The 21,146-nt window shown below is 38.2% G+C and overlaps 1 protein-coding gene across 2 annotated transcripts in view; it reads right to left on the minus strand.

Annotated features, from left to right (window-relative positions):
- The window catches only part of HECW2 (HECT, C2 and WW domain containing E3 ubiquitin protein ligase 2), a 355,090-nt gene that overhangs the window by 119,789 nt on the left and 214,155 nt on the right, over nucleotides 1-21,146 (minus strand). For both annotated transcript variants that reach the window (XM_057303656.1, XM_026492284.4), the window contains exons 4-7: nucleotides 18,752-18,846; nucleotides 13,634-13,709; nucleotides 9,171-9,340; nucleotides 6,617-6,759 (exon numbers count right to left, since the gene is read on the minus strand). In XM_057303656.1, coding sequence (XP_057159639.1) covers nucleotides 6,617-6,759; nucleotides 9,171-9,340; nucleotides 13,634-13,709; nucleotides 18,752-18,846 — 484 coding nt within the window. The remainder of the gene's footprint in view (nucleotides 1-6,616; nucleotides 6,760-9,170; nucleotides 9,341-13,633; nucleotides 13,710-18,751; nucleotides 18,847-21,146) is intronic.

Below are 21,146 nucleotides of genomic sequence, written 5' to 3' on the forward strand. Positions count from 1 at the left end.
AAATTGAAGCAGTGATCAAAAACCTCCTAAAACACAAGAGTCCACGGCCTAAAGGATTCCTGGGGGGAATTCTACCAAACATTCCAAGAAGAAATAATAGGTATTCTCCCGAAGCTGTTTCAAAAAATAGAACAGAAGGAAAACTTCCAAACTCATTCTATGAGGCCAGCATTACCTTGATCCCAAAACCAGGCAAAGACCCCATTAAAAAGGAGAATTACAGACCAATATCCCTGATGAATATGGATGCCAAAATTTTCAACAAGATCCTAGCTAATAGGATCCAACAGTAAATTAAAGGGATTATCCATCACGACCAGGTGGGATTTATCCTGGGATGCAAGGGTGGTTCAACTTTCGCAAATCAAACAGTGTGATAGAACACATTAATAAAAGAAGAGACAAGAACCATATGATCCTCTCAATTGATGCAGAAAAAGCATTTGATAAAATACAGCATCCTTTCCTGATTAAAACACTTCAGAGTGTAGGGATAGAGGGAACATTCCTCAATTTCATAAAAACCATCTATGAAAAGCCCACAGTGAATATCATTCTCAATGAGGAATACTAGAAGTCCTAGCATCAACAATCAGAAAACAAAAAGAAATAAAAGGTATTCAAATTGGCAAAGAAAAAGTCAAACTCTCTCTCTTCACAGATGACATGATACTTTATGTGGAAAACCCAAAAGACTCCACCCCCAAATTACTGGAACTCATATAGCAACTCAGTAGTGTGGCAGGATAAAAAATCAATGCACAGAAATCAGTTGCTTTCCTATACACTAACAATGTAACTGTAGAAAGAGAAATTAGGGAATCAATTCCATTTACAATAGCACCAAAAACCATAAGATACCTTGGAATAAACCTAACCAAAGAGTAAAGGATATATACTCTAGAAACTACAGAACACTGAAAGAAAGACATTGAAGAAGACACAAAAAAATGGAAAAATATTTCATGCTCATTGATTGGAAAAATAAACATTGTTAAAATGTCTATGCTGCCCAGAGCAATCTATACTTTCAATGCCATCCCGATCAAAATACCAAAGACATCTTTCAAAGTGTTGGAAAAAACAAACCTAAAATTTGTATGGAAACAGAAAAGACCCCGAATCACCAAGGAAATGTTAAAAAAGAAAAAGCTGGGGGCACCATGTTGCCTGATTTCAAGCTATATTACAAAGCTGTGATCACCAAGACAGCATGGTACTGGCACAAAAACAGACACATAGATCAATGGAACAGAATAGAGAGCCCAGATATGGACCCTCAACTCTGTGGTCAACTAATCTTTGACAAAGCAGGAAAAAATATTCAATGGAAAAAAGTCTCTTCAATAAATGGTGCTGGGAAAATTGGACAGCTATATACAGAAGAATGAAACTCGACCATTCTCTTACACCATACACAAGGATAAACTCTAAATGGATGAAACACCTCAAGGTGAGACAGGAATCCATCAAAATCCTAGAGGAGAATATAGGCAGTAACTTCTTCAACATCAGCCACAGCAACTTCTTTCAAGACACGTCTCCAAAGGCAAGGGAAACAAAAGCAAAAATGAACTTATCTTGATGGGACTTCATCAAGATAAAAAGCTTCTGCACAGCAAAGGAAACAGTCAACAAAACAATGAGGCAACCCATGGAATGGGAGAAGATATTTGCAAATGACACTACAGATAAAGGGCTGATATCCAAGATCTATAAAGAACTTCTTAAACTCAACACCCAAAAAACAAATAATCGAAAGTCAAAAAATGGGCAGAAGACATGAACAGACACTTCTCCAAAGAAGACCTACGAATGGCTAACAGACACATGAAAAAATATTCAACATCATTAGCCATCAGGGAAATTCAAATCAAAACCACATTAAGATACCACCTTACGCCAGTTAGAATGGCAAAAATAGACAAGGCAGGAAACAACAAATGTTGGAGAGGATGTGGAGAAAGGGGAACACTCTTACACTGTTGGTGGGAATGCAAGTTGGTACAGCCACTTTGGAAAACAGTATGGAGGTTCCTCAAAAAATTAAAAATAGAGCTACCCTATGACCCAGCCATTGCACTACTGGGTATTTACCCCAAAGATACAGATGTAGTGAAAAGAAGGGGCACATGCACCCCAATGTTCATAGCAGCATTGTCCACAACAGCCATACTGTGGAAGGAGCCAAGATGCCCTTCAACAGATGAATAGATAAAGAAGATGTGGTCTATATATATAATGGAATATTACTCAGCCATCAGAAAGGATTAATACCTACCATTTGCATCAACATGGATGGAACTGAAGGGGATTATGCTAAGTGAAATAAGTCAAGCAGAGAAAGACAATTATCATATGGTTTCACTTATATGTGGAACATAAGGAATAGCATGGAGGACATTAGGAGAAGGAAAGGAAAAATGAAGGGGGGGAATCAAAGGGGGAGACGAACCATGAGAGGCTATGGACTACTGGAAACAAGCTGAGGGTTTCAGAGGGGAGGCGGGTGGGGGGATGGGCTAGCCTGGGGATGAGTATTAAGGAGGGCACATATTGCATGGAGCACTGGGTGTTACATGCAAACAATGAATCATGGAACACTACATCAAAAACTAATGATGTATAGTGATGAACATAACATAATAAAACTAAATTAAATTTTTAAAAAAGGGATAGTACAGAATCACACCATCTCTGCTCTCACATTGCCCTCTACTGGCAACTTCAGAAGGAAAATAATGCCTTTGTCTATTATTTGCACCACTGTGCAGCTTGGAGCCCCAGTCTATTTATTATTAATGCGCGTCACTGTTTCGTTTGTCTGTCTCTACTTTCTCAGGACAATTCCAAATAGATGTCATCCCTTTAAAAGAACACATATGACTGCAAAAACCTGGATCAATTCTTAGGGATCTTTCTGACTTCTTAGCAAGAGTTTCTTAAAACTGTATTTTCTTCTTTTTCTTTTCTTTCCTACAAACATTGTAATAGTTTTCGTCCCGATGGATGCTTTTAAAATGCTTTTGTATCCCAGTGTGAGCGCTTCACATGTGCCATGCACACTCTGCTAAGGGCTTTGCCTGCACCGTCTATCAGTCCCCCTGGGAGGCAGGTGGCAGCTCTATTTTCTAGAGGAGGACACCATGGCGTGGGGAGGGTGAGTGACTTGGCCAGGGCCAGACATAAGTACTGAGTGACACAACAGGATTAGAACACAGATTCATCTGACGCGGAAGTCCCTGCTCGGCTGTCACCATGCTGCCATCTCTAGCATGCATTTTAATGCCATAATTCACTCATGGCTCATCTAAATGTGACTGCTATTCTAATAATGCCTTACCTACTTAAACTGGTATTTTAAAAAAATCTTTTATGCAAAGGAATATACAGGCATTTTTACTATTAGTATAGTTATGCTACTTTTACATTAAAGTGTTCAAGTAACATTATATAATGGCTATAATATGCATAGTAGAGGGGCATCTTTTTCTTTCTCTTACCACTGTCTTCCCAGAATTTAGACAGCACTTAACACACAGAGGTGCCTGATCTTTGCCCACTAAGGCATGAACCTGGCAGCAAATTACATGGCCTGTCCTCAACCTTGTGGTTTCTCACCTATCTCTTTGGACATTAAGTCCTAGAATAATAAAACCTTCATTTCTTTGTTAAAAATACATTTATCCTCATCTTCTCTTCCTCAGCCCATAAAAGTAAAGTGCTGGTGTTGATAATGGATGATTTATAAAAGTAATGGATTTTAGCTAGGAAATAAATGTTTAGTAGGAATTGTAAGAAAAGAACTGCATCCATCTGTTTTGCTCACTGTCATATCCCCAATACCTAACACCGTGTTTCACATTCAGTAGACACTACATATGTATACACGTGTATTTGTTGAATAAATTAATTAACAAATGAGATTCTTTACTTGGAAAGAAGAATTTTAACAGGTGTTAGTGCTGTTTATGAACCAAAGTAGCCAGATACTCAATTCAACTATTCAACCTATAAATACAGGAAATCCTCCTATTCAGAGATTCTAAGTCAAGGGTTTGTTTCACCCTTTGTTGAGTGCCTATCAGAGGAGTCACCTACTTTCTTTCTTTTTTCTTTTCTTTCCTTTTTCTCTTCCTCCCTTTCTTCCTTCCTTCTTTCCTTCCTTCCTTCCTTTCTGTTTTTATTTTATTTATTTTGGGTTTTTAAAAATACATCTTTATTTTTCTTTTGTTTATTTTTGGGTTTTGGGTTGTTTTTTCTTTTTTCATCTTTGTGCCTCCTTCTTCTTACCTAATCTCATCTGACTCATCCTGCTTCTTGCTGTGATAAATTACCGTGAACAATATATTATATATTATTATGATACACTATTATGAAGATTAAGTGTCAAAGTACTCTCACTACCTGGGGCATTCTCTCTCATATAATCAGAGGTATTGACAAAGCATAGGAAAGCGGTGTGTATTTTGGAGAAACGTGGGCCACTCTTCTGAAAAATGTCACATTCAAACAAATGCTCTCAAAATAGGGAATTAGTAAGGAGTTCTAGCTCATCCTACAAAACCACACTCTGTAAAACCTCAACTACTTCAGAGGGCAGCAATCTACCAAACATCTAAGCAATGAAAACCCAGTACTTTTCCAGGTGAATCAATTACTTGATGGAAAGCAATAATCAATCAGATCAGGAATATATATTTAGGTGTTAATAGCTAATATACCAATATGTGGTATCATTCTTATCTAATAAAGCAAATCCCCAAGTATCTGTATCAGGCAATGTGTTTAATATGCTTATAAAGAAATACTTCATAATTCTAATATTTTATAAGTTCATGCTGGACTTCCTTCTAATACATATCAATTCATGACTGGCCGTTCTCCCAAGTGTCCAGTTGTTTAAAAGACTAAATGAAAAGCCAGCAAGTCAACAACAGTTTCACATGCTGAAAAGGTTTTATTTTGCCCTGATCATTCCTACTAGTGTACATAAATTCACACTTTTATCATGTGTCTTATATATTCTGTAAATTATATGATGATAATTATATAAATTAAATGATAGATACACTGTATTTACTAAAGTTAATTCTTACTCTTTAAAATCTTTCACTTTCCATAAATCCTAAAAATAACTTTAAAAACTTCCCAATGTATATGATCTCTACCAGAAGCAGTAATTGTGATTTCCTAGCTTTTATCAGGTAAACTAGGTTGCTAGATTTCAGTATAATATTCCTACTTCATGTGTGCTGGCTTGACCACAGATTCCATCATCTCTGACGACCAGAGAATTAGAATCCATTACAATCGCTTAGTTTCAGATTTTGAAGGGGCCTTCGAGTTCAGCTGGTCTAAACACTGTATTTTTCAGATGAGGAATGTCCAAGTAAATTATGACTTGCCAAAACAGAACAGTTCGTTAGTTGCAGAGTGACTATGAATGATCGACTTTCCTTAGTTAGCTGAAATAATAACCCATTGCTGCCCATCCTTGAAGTATTGCACAGAAGCCAGGATTCTGGAGCAGACTGATCTGCACTCAAATCCCAGCTCCAGCTCTTGCTTGCTAGCCTCAGATTCCTCATCTCGGAAATGGGTATAATCACTCTACTTATCTCCCAGAGATGTTGAGAAAGTTACATGGGCTAATCAGAGTAATGTACTTAACCCCTGACATAGAATAAGCTCTTGGCATCTTTTTTGTTTGTTCACTGTTATTTATTACTATCGCTACTACTACTGTTACTCCTTCTGCTGCCACTACGACTATGACCACCACTACCATCTGCTCTGTTCATGTTTTCTCACAGTGAAGAAGACACAAAACAAGATGGTGGCACCACCACCACTACCACCACTACCACCACAACCACTATTACTATTATTACTGCCATATGTTCATAATGTTCTCCTACAATGAAAAAGATACCAAAACAGTACCATCAGTGCTACTTCAGACCAGCAGCGGTACTGAGTTTGCTGGAAACGACCTTGTAAAAATACATACACCATTTATGATAAAGGATGTTATGATTTCTTAACTAGTTTATTCACAACTTACAAAAAGCTCACAGAAAGAAAACAGGCATCAAATCACATTTTAAAATTCTCTCAATGAGTAAACTTTAGTTGTCTGAATGAATGTATAGGTCTAAGAGCTCTGTGGTAATACCTTCTATGAGTCAAGATCTTGTTTTAAACGGCCCTAAAAGAAGGTGGTTTTTGTTTATCAGGAAGAGCAAGCTGTCTGGACAGGATTAATTAGGATAAGGGAGCTGTCAACCTGACAGTCGAATCCTGCTCTAGGAGAGACTTCTACCGAAAGATTTCAATATACTCAAGAACAATTGAGTACTATGACTTTTGACGCTGAAATGCTAATGGTAGGCACATCTCAGGGAAGATAGATACCAAAAAAAAAAAAAAGGTATATAATGAAAACAAAGTGCTTTGGTCCTGCACAGTTTAATGAGTATACAAACACTTTCATTTTTAAAAGAATTATCTGACCACTTCTCAGTAAGAAAAGTTCTAGGACTACAAAGTGTCATTTCAGATGCTTCTGTACAAACTAATCTCAGTAAGATCCCTACATGTGGGGGCTAATTACCCAATGGCTTGCCGCTCCAACAATCTCTGGACTGGAATGGTTAGTTTCCCCAGAAAACGCTTGATGATGGGACGGCTCTTGGCAAATTTGTCTTTAATTTCAATTTCTAAGACATCAGTAAGAAGTGCAAAAAAGGAATATTTCTGAAAACAAAAACACATAACATGTTGATTCACAAGAAAGACAGTATGAAATTATATCATTTCATTATTATAGAAAATGGTGTCTCTTAAATCCTAATGACTTAGAGTCCACATTGCTAGAAATATCTGTAGCCATTGTCCACCCTCTCTTAGAATCATTAGCACTCACAGTGATTACAAGGCATCAGTTAAGGACCTGCCTGGCAAAAGAAGCCCTTTCAGTCATTCAGCCCTTCCTGGTTCAACAGCTTCAGGAGATGCTATCAAATATTAAATTGTGCACAATACAATTTTAGTACTTACTACATTTATCGTATCTCAATTCTTTGGAATTAATATCCTGTTACAGGATGGTTTTGAATTATTGCTGTGTTTGATTAACAGCAATTTTAATTCCTCATCCCATGGGATTCTGAAGTTGTACAGGTTAAAATACTCTTTCGCTTAGTGGATAAAGTAGGAACATGTACAGAATACTGTGGTTTCTCCGATAAATATGAGACTGAAACAATGTTTAACTGGAAAGTACTTAATTTAAATGGCACATGGGGTCATTTCTTCTGGGACAGAAAAATAAAAATATGAAGTTAACATTAAGCTTTGTTGTTTTGCTTAGGAATGCCATTGAAGAAAAACAGATTGGATATTAATAAGAATATAAAATAAATATAAAAAGCTTTATGCATTTACAAAGACTTTCATATATATTACCTTCATGTTATTCTTACAAAGATAACATTTTCAAGGACGAGCATCTCGGGGTAAGGAAGTGACGGGGCCGGAATCTAACCCGAACCATTTCACCCCTTCCCGGACATTATCCACTCAACCACAATGATGTGAATGGTGCAGCCAGTTTTACACTTAGGCACCACTAAGTTTATTTAGTCGTAACAATTAAAGTTCTGCCAAGGGCCATGTAGTCCAGTAATCTGCTGAATGGAAAAGGCACTTGCTGAGAATAAGAGAGCTGAGTTTAAGCACTGTCTCTGCCTCTGAGCAGCTAGTTACATAAACACTTCCAGCTTCAGCTTCTTAATCATCAAAATGGAGAGATGATGATCTCATCTTTTATGTCCCCTTATTAGGCATACGCTGATAACATGGTTAAGAACTTTGTAAATATAAAATGTTAGGAGAAGAAAATTATTGCTAGTAACATTACTATATCCACTATGTTCCTTCTAGAGCTCATAGTGAGATGCCTGTTATGTCTTCTAGGCTTCTAAATATGTTAAATTAAGAGTTTTTTACTATTTGGAGATCATAAGTAGTTTTTTAAACCAGGTGTAAGAATACATGCAGTATTTAATCCATTTAAATAACCATAAGAACTCAGGAGAAACATCTTGCTGTGCTGGCAAGTCTCAAATAGCCATACCTTTTTTCTGATTCGTTTCCTGAATTATCTCCCGCCCCAGTGAAATATTTCTACAAAACTGTTAGAACATATTGTTGTCATTAAACATTTAGGGAAAGATCTGATTAATTATATATCTCCTATGCCAATGAAGGTTTACCCAGAAATTCTCTAATCTCACACTAATAGGTGAAACATGTCTTGGATCTCTGAGAAATGGTGGGAGAGTTCATACTCTGTTCACTAGATGAGAAACAATGTCTCTGTTCGTTCTCTGACTTTCCCCAATTCTAATGAGAAAACCCTTTGCTTGATTTCAATGATGCAGTGCACTAAGGTGACAGCAGCATAACGTAGCTGTGAGAAACTCTAAAGTACATCATCAACATACCAACAATCTGGCTTCACTCAGGATGACAAGTCCGTGGATGGCTTATTTAATCAACCAAAATCTAGAAATCCAAAAAAACATTTACCAAAGCCCGTAGGGAGAGAAATTCTCTTAATTTGTACTGAATATATACTAGAACAAAAGATAAAAGATTGGGTGGGCTTTTAAAATTTTTATTTTAATTCCAGTTAGTTGACATACAGTGTTGTATTATTTTCAGGTGTAAAAACATTCAAATTTTAAATAAAAACAGGATTGGTGTCGCTGACTTTTCCTTCTGCCTCAGGCTCTAATATGACTCTACAAGGCACTGTTACTGACCCTGTCCTTACTTAAAATTTTAATATTTGTTCATTATGAATTTTTTGCATTGATTTTGATTTTTTTAAAAAATATTTCATTAAAATATTAATTTTGATGATTGAGTCTTTTGGCCCCCTTAAGTCATGCACGCAAGGTAAGGACCTCACTCGCTTTGCCCTACACCTGGCCTTGGCCACAAGGAACTAATTCATTCTCACCGAACTCTCTTGCTAACAGAGCCCCAAGACTCCTCAGCCATCTTGCCATGCTCATAAACAGCTCAATGATACACAGAACAGATATGGACTTGGCCACCTTCCTAACTGTCAAATAGAAGATCTCTGAGGATCATCTTACCTCTCGGTGCCAAATTGGATTGGTGGTGTTACTGATGATAGTAGACCTTCTCTCCTGCCCATGGTGGGCACAGGTGGGGAAACTGCTCTTCTTCCCTGGCTGAATGGACATCTTAAGATAAGGGTCAGGATTGAAGAACATCCCTTTTTTTAGCCCAACTGCTCTAAGATCTTGAAAGAAAGAGAGGAGGGAGGGAGGGGAAGAGGGGGGTAAACAACAGCAAAACAATAACAAAGTTACACTATGATCGCTTAGGTAAGTGAGGACAAGTGAGTTATGACTAATTCCAACAGAGTGGGAGGTCTCCTGACAGGCTGCAAAAATGAAGCCAAACATTTACCGTCACCTTACGTACCTAAACTGACTTTTCCTGGGAATCATCTTGATTCTAACGCGTGCATCTTCACATGGTTCGGCAACCAGCATTTCAAACAATATCGTGGGAAAAATTATTAGGCAACAATTTTTTAAAAAAGAATGCTAGTATGTTCTTTCATGAGAGAAAAATTAAATCTTCTACATACATATATGAAATTATAGAGCTACGTCTAATTGGAGGAAAAACTTCAGAGCACACATTTGGTTGTACCACATTTAAAATGTCATATATACTCCACAAACGTAATGAATGTTAGAGGGAAAAGGAGACCAGAAATATTTCTAAAATTTGAATGTCACCTGCTGTATTAAGTAATTATGAGGTTACTGTTTAGGAACTTACATATTTGATGACTGTCCCAGAACTCATCTTAGATTCACCAGCTGTTATGTCACATTAGGTGAGCTGCTAAAATTTCTGGCTAAACTCTGGTACGTGAAGAGACTGATACTTTTAAAGGGAGTCAGACTAAGGGATACAAACATGCCAGGCAATAAACCCAGATCCGCTGAGTCCTCAACACCTTTCTGAGCATATTAGTGTGAGTAAGATTGGCCTGAGAGCTAAGTGATCCTCAAAGCTTCTGCAATAATAGACTGTTTCTAAGTAACTTGATGACACTGAGATCAGCCTAGGGAGGTGCTGACCCCTGGTCCAGAGAGAAATTCTGCAGACGCCTCTGAAGCTTTGGAGATCTTTGGATTACCCAGATCAGTAATTTATGGTGACCCTAAATCATAGGAGGTCACCCGAGTCACCCTATTCAAGCCCATTCATTTTTTTTTTTTAATGTGGACTCCACGCTGGGCCCAACATGGGGCCTGAATGCACGACTCTGAGATCAAGACCTGAGCTGAGATCAGTAGTCAGACGCCCCACCGACCGAGCCACTGAGGCGCCCCTCAAGACCACTCTTGAAACAGTCTTTCTTAGTAGGACAGAACTGGCCTGGGGTTGCCCATAGGACCATATTCTTTAGGGAGCGCTGCCTGGAGAAGGCTCACCCATGGCCGACAAGAACTGCGGCCTAGCATGTTGTCTGAGGACAACTGACTGGCAGCAGAGGACGCAATTTAATATGTCAGCAAGGGTTGAAAAATTCATGTTAGGGACGCTGCCATGAAATACAGTAAGAGGTCTGATTTGAAAACCAGTGGTAGAAGGGAAAGAGGAGTAAGGAACAAGACAGGCACTTCAGAAAAGCCGCCGTGAGCTCATTAGCCTTACAGCCCCACTCCCGGCACTTCACAAGCTACGGAGTCATTATTAATACAGCATCTGCCTTTTACTACCCATTTAATAATGCTACATGTTTTCGCTTGGCTTTATTTAGCATAAAACAGCTTTAAGAGAAAAACACGATTTGCATATTTATTTTCTTACCTTTCTTGATTATGCTTGCCTCAGACTCAAAGACAGAATAATAATATTCTTTAGATATTAAATCTACTCCTAAAGAAGGGAGTTCTTTGCAGCAAATGAGCAGTAACCCGTACAGAAATGGCTGCCACAAGGCCTGACGGAGCTAAATTATTCATGCAAAGCATTCCTTTGAACAAAAACCTCCCATCAGAAGATTAAGCCACTGTGATGAAAGATGTCACTATTAAATAACCCTCATTCCAAATTTTGCCACAAGGAACACTGTACAAATAAATCTTCATTAATAAATATAAGAAACTACCAATTATTTGTAGTCTGATTATTCAGTCCCCTTATCCATCTCATTCCTGCTCTTGCTTCTCCCTTTTGTCTTTTATATATTTTATTGCTCGTAAGTGTCCGCATAACCTCATAGACCAAAAAAGAAGTCACAAAGTCAAAGTCGCAAAGGTATGACATGTTAAATATCCTAGTTTAAAGTTTTATTTGAAGAAGAGGATGAAGATATTCATCAAAACACAGTTTTTGTTTTAGATGTAGAATTCAATTATTCGTGTCCCTACTTACCACAGATAATCGAGAGTAGAACACGTGCAGGTAGCCATTGTACAGAGCGCAAATGCTCCTGGATAAATATTACCACCCGCTGTCAACATGCTACAACTGGGTTAGTTTTTCAGAATTACCATTGTAGAATTGCTTTCATCTTCTATGATTTTTAGCCATTTCTGTACACCATCTGCAAATATCTGACAATACCTTAGGAAATAAAACAGCTATAAAGTAGCCGCTACCATGTGTATTGAGGTGGGAGGTTGGAGGAAATTATATTTAAAGAAGCAGCATTTGGTGGTGTCCCAAAGCTGATTTCCCACTTTTTAGGAAAATGTCCTGGGATTTTCAGCTTCTGGATGGTCATGCTCCTATGGGGAGTTAATTAGCATTCCCTCGAGTCAAAATTGATATGTGTATATCATATTTAGAATGATATTGATCACTTGAAATCTTACGGCAATGCTTCTAAACTAAGAAAACCATGGGATGGTCAAACTCTAAATTTTCTGAAGCATAGAGGTTGGCTAATTGTTCCCTACCTATAATTGAAGGATTTCTGTACCTGCAGCCACTTGGGACTATGAAGTCTAAAGTATAGCCAAATAAATGTTTTCAAGGGACACACAGATAATGGGGAGCGGGGGAGTAGTAGCACTGACAGTGGTACTTCTAACTGCCCTTCTAAAAACCTAGTTATGTTTGGTTTTTTTTTAAGATTTTATTTATTTATGTGACAGAGAGACAGCCAGCAAGAGAGGGAACACAGCAGAGGAGTGGAAGAAGCAGGCTCCCAGCGGAGGAGCCCGATGTGGGACTCGATCCCGGAACGCCGGGATCACGCCCTGAGCCGAAGGCAGACGCTTAACGACTGCGCTACCCAGGCGCCCCTAAAAACCGAGATGTGTTTTAAACCCTGGAGGTTCCAACCAAACATACCTATTGGCTAAATTTGAAGCATAAGCCACTAGTTTACGACTTCTGAGATTCACCGGAGGATCAAAGCAAAAACAAAGGCTTTCACAGTGAGCAACCTCACGTGGGGAGAAGGAACATATTAGAACAGAAATGGACACTCTGAAGGCCAAGGCCAGCACTGAACTAATGGACACACTTCATCAAAGGTGGTAATTATGCACCATGGAAATGTCTGTCTTCTCTCACTCTTGAGAAAGTTAATTTTCATTCACAACAGTTTTTGCAGCCAAGAAAAGTGAATCTAATTTAAATTTCAGAAGCGCTGCACCCACGGAAAAATGAAAACAAAACATCTTACAGTGGAGACATCTGTTAGACTGCATTTTGTATATATCGTAGCACAGTTGTCCGTGTTAAAAGTCCATTTCAAACACTGATTTTCTTAGTGCAAATCTTGACTTTATAAGTGCCAATTATATATTTTTTAAATCAGTAGCTTTCAAATATTTTCGACCGTGACCTACATACGAAATCTAGTTCACTCTGAAATCCAGTACACCCGTGCATAGGTGCGTGCACTTTTTGTGTGAAAGTTTTCAGTTTGTCTAAACTGATGTTCTATGAAAAAATATTTCCCTTTAGTGTAAAACTCTGATTTTTCCTATTCTTTTTTTTTAAAACCGCTGGTTTCAACTAAATTAAACTTACAAAACACAAATGAATTCCAACTCACAATCTGAAAAGCAGTGGTTTTTTTTTCATAAACATATCAGCAATTAGAGTATTTCACTAACCAGAAAATAAACAAAAAATGGTCTCATCAGCTTTCCAACTTCCATGTGTATTTCTCCACAGAAATAGGAGCATCCTTTGGCTTATTTTTTCTAGTCTCCAACTTTTTCCTTTCTCTGGATGAGCTGAGCACACCTTGTTTTCAATAATCAAAGTTCTACTGTGGGGTGAGCACGTATTACATTACAGTGTTCTTTTAAAGTAACTATACATAGTCATAGTCTGTCTATCACTAGAAAACTTGGTGGAAGAAATAGTCTCCGAGTTTATATTAATAATCTAATGGTAAGAAATACACTTGAATTTCCAGAAATATTACCAAAAAATATAAATAACTAGTTCATATATCATACATGAGAGTCTATAGACAAAAATGACCACTCATGCCTTTGAAATGATATACTCTCAAACTGGACATCATGTTTAAAGACACCCTTACCTGACAAAGTAAAGCTAACTAGTTTCCGAGAATGCTGATTTCCAGAAGCGCCTCCTTCCATGCCTTCTGCCCCCATCTGCAGAGGAAAAGCACGTATTGGAAGTTTTACAGGTGTAGTTTGGTACTCAACTTTCTTAAGAAGCCACATATATTTGCAAATATGATGATTTTTTTGTGTCAAAGATGCATTGTAGTATATGCTTCTTCATATGCTATAAATCTTGGAATCGAGACATATTCCCAGAGATGAGACAGTCATACCTCAATTTAATCTTTACCCCAAATGAAACCAATACAAACTTCTAAATACCCTGGGATATGAATCAACCTACTTCATGTCCTTTTATTTCTTTGATAAGAATATAGTTGATATGTAGTAAATGCACTTATATTGCTATTACCGTATTAAAATATTCCTTTAAGTTACAAACCAAACACCGAACTCCTTTAGATTTCTTAGGAAAACGTAGAATAAACTAAACAGGTGATCTATATCAAGCTCATCCACACGTACGCAGAATTATCCTCTCCTGCCAAATATTTCTGAGTGACCACGTGGATGCCCCATTGCCCTTGTAGACTCCTATTTTATTGTGCTGCAGGTACATGGCACGTGGTATTGTAATTAGCAATGACAAGAGTTTGCAATATGTTGTACTGGTTATTGTATTGTAAAAGTTTTCCTAAAAGCTTTCAAGTAAATTATATCTCACTTGAAACCAGTCATTTATGGACCACATAGCAGATCTAGCCTTTCTCTCAATTTATGTACAATTAGTGCTCAATTTATAGTATACTAAAAAAAAAAAAAAAAAAGAGTTTCCCATTTCTCTAAAAAAGGAGTCCACAATACTATAAGAGACAGAAGTGAAGGCAGAATATATTTTGAATAGTTAGGAAATAAAAACCACATTTTAATTCTAAATTTCAGATTAAACCTTTGCACTGAATCTTTGCAGCACTCCCTTACTCCTTTAAAAATCACACACCACCAAATGCAAACTGGTGCAGCCATTGTGGAAAACAGTATGTGGGTTCCTCAAAAAATTAATAACAGAATTATCATATGATCCAGTAATTACACTATTGGGCATTTACCCAGGGAAAACGAAAACACTAATTTGAAAAGGTACATGGACCCCTATGTATATTGCAGCATTACTTATAATAGCCAAGATATGGAAGCAGCCCAAGTATCCGCTGACAGATGAATGGATAAAGAAGATGTGGTGCATATACACAGTGGAATATTAGCCATAAAAAAATGAAATCTTGCCATTTACAACAACAGGGTTGGAGTAGAGAATATAATGCTAAGTGAAATAAGTTAGAGAAAGATAAACACCACATGATTTTACTCATGTATGGAATTTAAGAAACAAAACAAATGAACAAACAACAACAAAAAAAGATTAAAAAAAAAAACAGACTCATAATACAGAGAACAAACTTGTCGTTACCAGGGGAGAGATGGGTGGGGGATGGGTGAAACAGGTGATGGGGATTAAAGAGTACACGTATCATAATGAGCACTGAGTAATGTATAGAATTGTTGAATCATTGTATTGTACACCTAAACTAATAATAACAGTCTGTTAATTATACTTCAATTTAAAAAAACATACACTAATAAAAGATAAAACTTTCACTAATCCAAGCAAAGTTGAGCAACTTTAAAATAAATTTCATTCAAATTTTGAAATTCAAATTTTGAAATACAAATTTCTACTTCCTTCTCTACTTCCTGTATCTTATTTAAAACTATTTTGTAGAGCACTTAACTGGTTCCTAATTTTTCAAATGTCATCTGCAATATACTAGGGTACCATCCACGTATCCTCATTTCATCTCATCCATAAAACCAACTACTTGATAATTCTGGATTGGCTCTCAACAAGTATGTATGGTTTATTATATTGTGTTGTTCCCCTCTGACTCATCATCCCCAGCTTACCTGGAACAGAGAGAGCAGCAAACTGACCAGATAAATGACGGCTGTCACTGTCTCATACTGCTTTCACCACACACACCCCTGGGCTATTGAGTGATGAACAGAGTGAGGTAGTACAGATGCTACTGAGACAGACACTCAGCAACGTGCCCCACCAAGTCCGGGTACAGCCAGACATCTGGTAAACCGTAGCCTCACTTCAAATGGACCACACTGCCCAATGAGATGTGTTCCCTCCAAAAACATGATATCTCTTCCCGCTAGGCCACACCAATGCTCGGTGAGTTAAATGAGATGGAAAAGGCTCATGGTTTGTCTTCACTAAAACCTATCTAAAATGTTATAAGCTAGTATAGAAACACAAGAAAATGCCTTCAAATTCTCATTTTAAAAACATAAACCACGTCTAACAAAAGGCTAATGTGAAACAATTCTCCCAGAATTCACAGATTGTGTCCTTTACTACAACCGTGGCAAATGCTCATCTGAAATAATACTTGAAGAATTCAATTTTATCATTCATGACAATAAAGTCAGGAAAGACCAAACATTGTCGCTAGATATAGGGACATCAGTGATAAGAAATACATCTGCACTCAATGTTTAGAGAGAGGTTTTTAAATAAACTCACTCCATAGATTCATTCCAGGAAAACCCAGAAGGAACGTCGACAATCAAGTGTTGGAACAATACGTGGTAGTGAGTGATGCTAGCCTTTATCTGTCCCTGAAGCCAGAGGATTTCCTGTTCCAAATGCCTGAGACACATATCGCTGTGTACTCTGATGAATGACAATGACGTCAAAGTGCAAATGACAGAAAAGACACAACTTTTTTAAATCCCTGATTCATTGCAAAAGGATATATGATAGAGGAGGCCGTAAGATGAGGACGACAGCTCATCTCCTTCCCTACAGAGTTGCTCCGTTATTTCTTCCACTGGACTGTTTTTCGCATATGGTCATGGAATAATGAAACTAAAGAGATTGGTAAATGTCAGTGCTGTCAACGAGTCACACTAACTAGACGCATGTCATGTAACAAGGTGGCCATCATGCTGTGATAGAAACACAGCTTCATGAGATGTCCATGTGGCACAGCCTTCCAATTTTGGATACAGACCCAATTGTCTTAGCTGGGTCAGAAATCTATTGACTATTAATTTCATTAGTCATCCTTTGAACCAAAATATTCGTTCTGATGGCCAGAGCTGTATCTGGGAAGCTTTTAAGGTTCTCTAAAACCTGTCTGAAGCAAATTAATTATCTCCAAACTATCCACAGGCTTTGACAGAGTAATCTCAATGCAAAATCAATGGAACGAGATCAATGTTTTTGGAGGGAAGTCCTGCTGTCTTCGATGATATCTGATCACTGAAACTGCTCAAGTCTAAGAAAATCTGAATCTAGAAAATCATGTTTGGAAGCTACTGTCTAATTTCATACAAAATTAATCTTTCAAAGGTTTTATTATTTAAAAAACTCACTTTTCCAGTTTTATGGTTTTTCTTTTTAGAATATTAATTAAAGTATATTCCAGTCCTTAGTATGTGACATGGCAGATTTTGTAATCAATCATTGTTATTCTCCTTGTGACCTTCAAAATCTTGTATTGTGAATGTGGATTACTCTTTTAAATTCTAAACAATGTTTACTACGTGAGAACTCAAATATAATTCAAATGTGAGAAGAATATTTAGATACTGAAGATTTTATACATACTATTCCTACTATCTGAAATGCTCTTCCCTCCCCCTCTTCACCTAAGTAACTTCTACTCATCCTTCAGATCGTCCTGTAAACACATCTTCAAGGAAGACTTCCAAGACCTACTTGATCAGGACAAATCCTACTCATATATGCTATCATGGTCCCATTTTACTCCCCCTCATAGTAATTATCACTCAAATAAACGTAATTTAATTTACTTGATGTCTCTTGTCCCCACCAGATGGGAGAGCAAGGACCAGGTCTGGCTTATCATGTCATCCCTGGTGGTGGGTGCAATGCCTGGTACTTAGCAGGTACCCAATGAATATTTGTTTGAGTGAATAAATGAAAAGGAAAGACTTCATGATACCACATTGGTGGGTATGGACAATTTTAAAATACCACCTGCAGAGATTACTTTCTGAGTATCAGGGAGTCAGCATGGCCACTTGCCTATTTCCAAAAATGCATGCATCTATAAATGCATACATACACACAACACACACACACACAACATACACACACACACTGTCACAAAGATTCTATATTGTGGGAGTCAATATTTTTATTCTATACTTTCATGGCCTGGTTTCTATTAATGGCTTATAGAAACTACAATGCTTTATATATCTTAGACTCCAAGAATTTCCCCAAACAATCTGAACCCAACCACCCATGTACAATGGAGTACATTTGCAAATCTGTTAGATTCTAGTTAGTCAGTGGAGTGAAAAATCACAAAACTGTAAAAAGTAATCCTTTGGAAAGTACCATGTTGCAAATAGACATTCTTTCCTTCAAAAGTCCAACACAACCAGTTTCCACCAAAACTAAATTAGGTATCTCTTCACTTGAAGACCTGGTGAAGAGACTGAATTCCATCGAGTGGCCATGTTATACCAAAAATGTGTGGTATATTTAGGCACTAGAGCCCAACTCAGCATGAAGAGATCTTGGGCTCAGACCTCCTGAGGGGACAGCACACACGTGATCCCCATCTTACACTCTTTGGGGTGAAAGCTTGCTCAGTTAACTGGCAGGTAGAATCACACACGATTTAAATTGTTACTTTTCCTTTTTACTCGTTGAAATCATGTAAATTAAACGCACGTAAGATGCAATGCCACCATCTCCTCCCAACCAGTCACCTAGATTAAATTTAGACCAGGTTTAAGACTAAGTGTGATGAGGTACTCATTTACTTGCTTCCTGAATGGGTTTTCTGAAGAGTTGACTATTTGCAGAGTTGTTATAAATCAAATCAGATTTTTCTACTGATTTGTATTATGGATCCAGGTAAGCCAGCCTGTAAGTTATTTCCTTTCCTAAAATGGGTGCCCATGGTATTATGCGTTTCCTTTTTCATTGTTCCCCATAACCCTGTCAGAGCTACACAGGCAAAAATAGAAACCCAGGCCCTAGGGACCTCCTGAGGAAGCTGACAATGAGGGGCACTCACCATCACAGCCGGGTTCTTCACGGTAATGCAGGGGGTCGTGGCACGAAGGGCTCCACTAATGCCGTGGTAGTATTTAAAACAGATTTTTATCTCCGCTGCAAATCGATTGGAGAAAAACAATACTTTAAACACTGAAACAAGTCATTTAGGAATTAGCTGAAGAAATCCGTCATATCACCTCTCAGAAAATCCTACTCATGACTCTGAATGATCCCTTCTTTTCCAATCAGAGAAACAAAGGGTACCAGCTCCTATCTCATTTTATATGGTCCTCTGACTTTTTCTAAGAACATCCCAAATATATGAGAAAGATAATGCACAAAAACGACGCACCATAACATGTATAGTGTAGGGCTAAGAATTGAGCTAGCCACCTCTTACCGAGGTAGTCCACCGCATGCCAGACCCCGTGATCGTCTCTGCTCATGTTGTTGTTTAATCCTCACTTCAACCTGGGGAGGCAGAGGTGCCTGTCCCCATACTACAGGAGAAGTGCTGAGGCTTGCAGAAGGTCAAGCACACAGGAGATGACAGAGTCAGAACTCAAACCCAATCCGTCCAATTCCAAAGCGTTCACTCCTAACCTCTACAATACAGACAGACTGCCGCTGTCAATGGAAATAGCAAAAAAACAGTCTAACAAAGTAAAAAAGAATACTGTAGTAGACTCTGCAGTGATAGGGACTCTGTATTTTAACTTTCCAAGTGGCTTCAATGCAGTCACTAGGCAGAGATCAAATTTAGGAACCACTGGCATATAGATATATAGATACAGACATAGGAAGGAAGGAAGGAAGGAAGGAAGGAAGGAAGGAAGGAAGGAAGGGATTTCTGTGGAACTATATCTCGCCCCACAGGTGTGTGTGTGTGTGTGTGTGTGTGTGTGTGTGTGTACAATCTGAGCTTGATAAAAAGCAATACAAATCTCAGTTATTGATTTTTGAAAGTAATGACAATTTCAAAGACCATGAAGCCAAAATGTCAGAGAGAACCCACAGCCTCCAGAATTTCTCCGTATACAGAGTATCTGAGTCACTGCTATGTCACTGTAAGATGCCCTTTTCCCAAGGTGTCGTGTAATACGGGCAATGATGCTGATGGGGAGGCCGCAGGGAAGAGTCCCAGCCTACAGGAGTGGAGCTCCTCTCTCAAATGAGCCACCTGGGTTATTAAAGTGGGGCCACTAGATGTACTTCCCCAAGGAAGTTAATAGTCCACTGACTCTCCTGACTGTACCCAATGGCTTCCTACAGAGTATTTGCTTTGCCTGTTTTAAGAGAAAAATAAAATGATTAAAGAAAAAGCCTCTTTTAGAAATTTATATGGGATTAAAAATACGACATACAGGAATACAATATCATATTTTCCTATCAGTGACAAAACACTAAAGCTCAAAATATTAACTCTATCATGGGGTAAAATATTGAGTGTTATATACGATAACACAGTGCCGTGATTCACAACGTATTTAGCACCATTGAGCAAAAGATTTTTATCATGTACCCATCACAATACATGCCAGACAGTGCAAGGGAATCAAAGAAAGGGTTCTGGTCTAGCAGCTGTTTTATAGTGTAGCTGTAGGATGACAATTACAGGCAGGACAAAATACAAAAGACAAGCACTCAAAAGAAAGAGCAGCAAGGTAGCAGTGTAGAGACCCTAGAAAAGATTAGTGAGGACACAGACGGTGGAGTTGGAAAGGCCTCACAGAACAAATTGGTCTGGACTCAAACTTACAGATGAGAAAAATGGAGCAGAGAGAGTTAGGAGTGAGGAGTGGCAAAAGGGAAGCAGGAATGAGCACGCTGGATTGGAGGAACAGCAAGAGGACCTACACAAGAATTCTAGCTTTACTATTACTTCATTTGCCCGGGAACACCTGTGCAAATGACTTTCCCAAATGTGAACACAAGTTATTACTGAAATAATAACAGCTGTATAGATCAGAGCAAACCTTCCTCTCCCACTTGCTTTCTTCCAAGACCAACAGCATGTATTCTATAAGAACAAAGCGAGGCCCCATGCACAGAGCCTGCCAAAGCAGAACCAGCTCAGTGACATGCCTGAGGATTGAATTCTGCAGGCATGAGCTCATTAGTATCCCACTCAAAATGTTAGCAACCAGCAGTCTGTGAATTCGCCTGCAGCAGCCCCTCATAGATCAAATCAATGGTGAGTGAGCAGCTCATTTCTCCATAAAGAGAAGTGCACTTTCATAAGACATCTTTCCCTAACTCCCTCTCAAGTTAGGATGCAATCTCCTCTTTCGTAAGGTTTTAAGAGTCAGGTAGGTAACAGACTATGAGACCCCCCCCCCCCAAAAAAAAGCTTATTTTTGTAGGATGTTGACAGCCCGGCCAGCTTTGCTAGTGAACGCATTCCAGGTATTATT

This window comes from Ursus arctos, unplaced genomic scaffold (assembly GCF_023065955.2).
Source record: "Ursus arctos isolate Adak ecotype North America unplaced genomic scaffold, UrsArc2.0 scaffold_1, whole genome shotgun sequence".
NCBI classification, from domain to species: Eukaryota; Metazoa; Chordata; class Mammalia; order Carnivora; family Ursidae; genus Ursus; species Ursus arctos.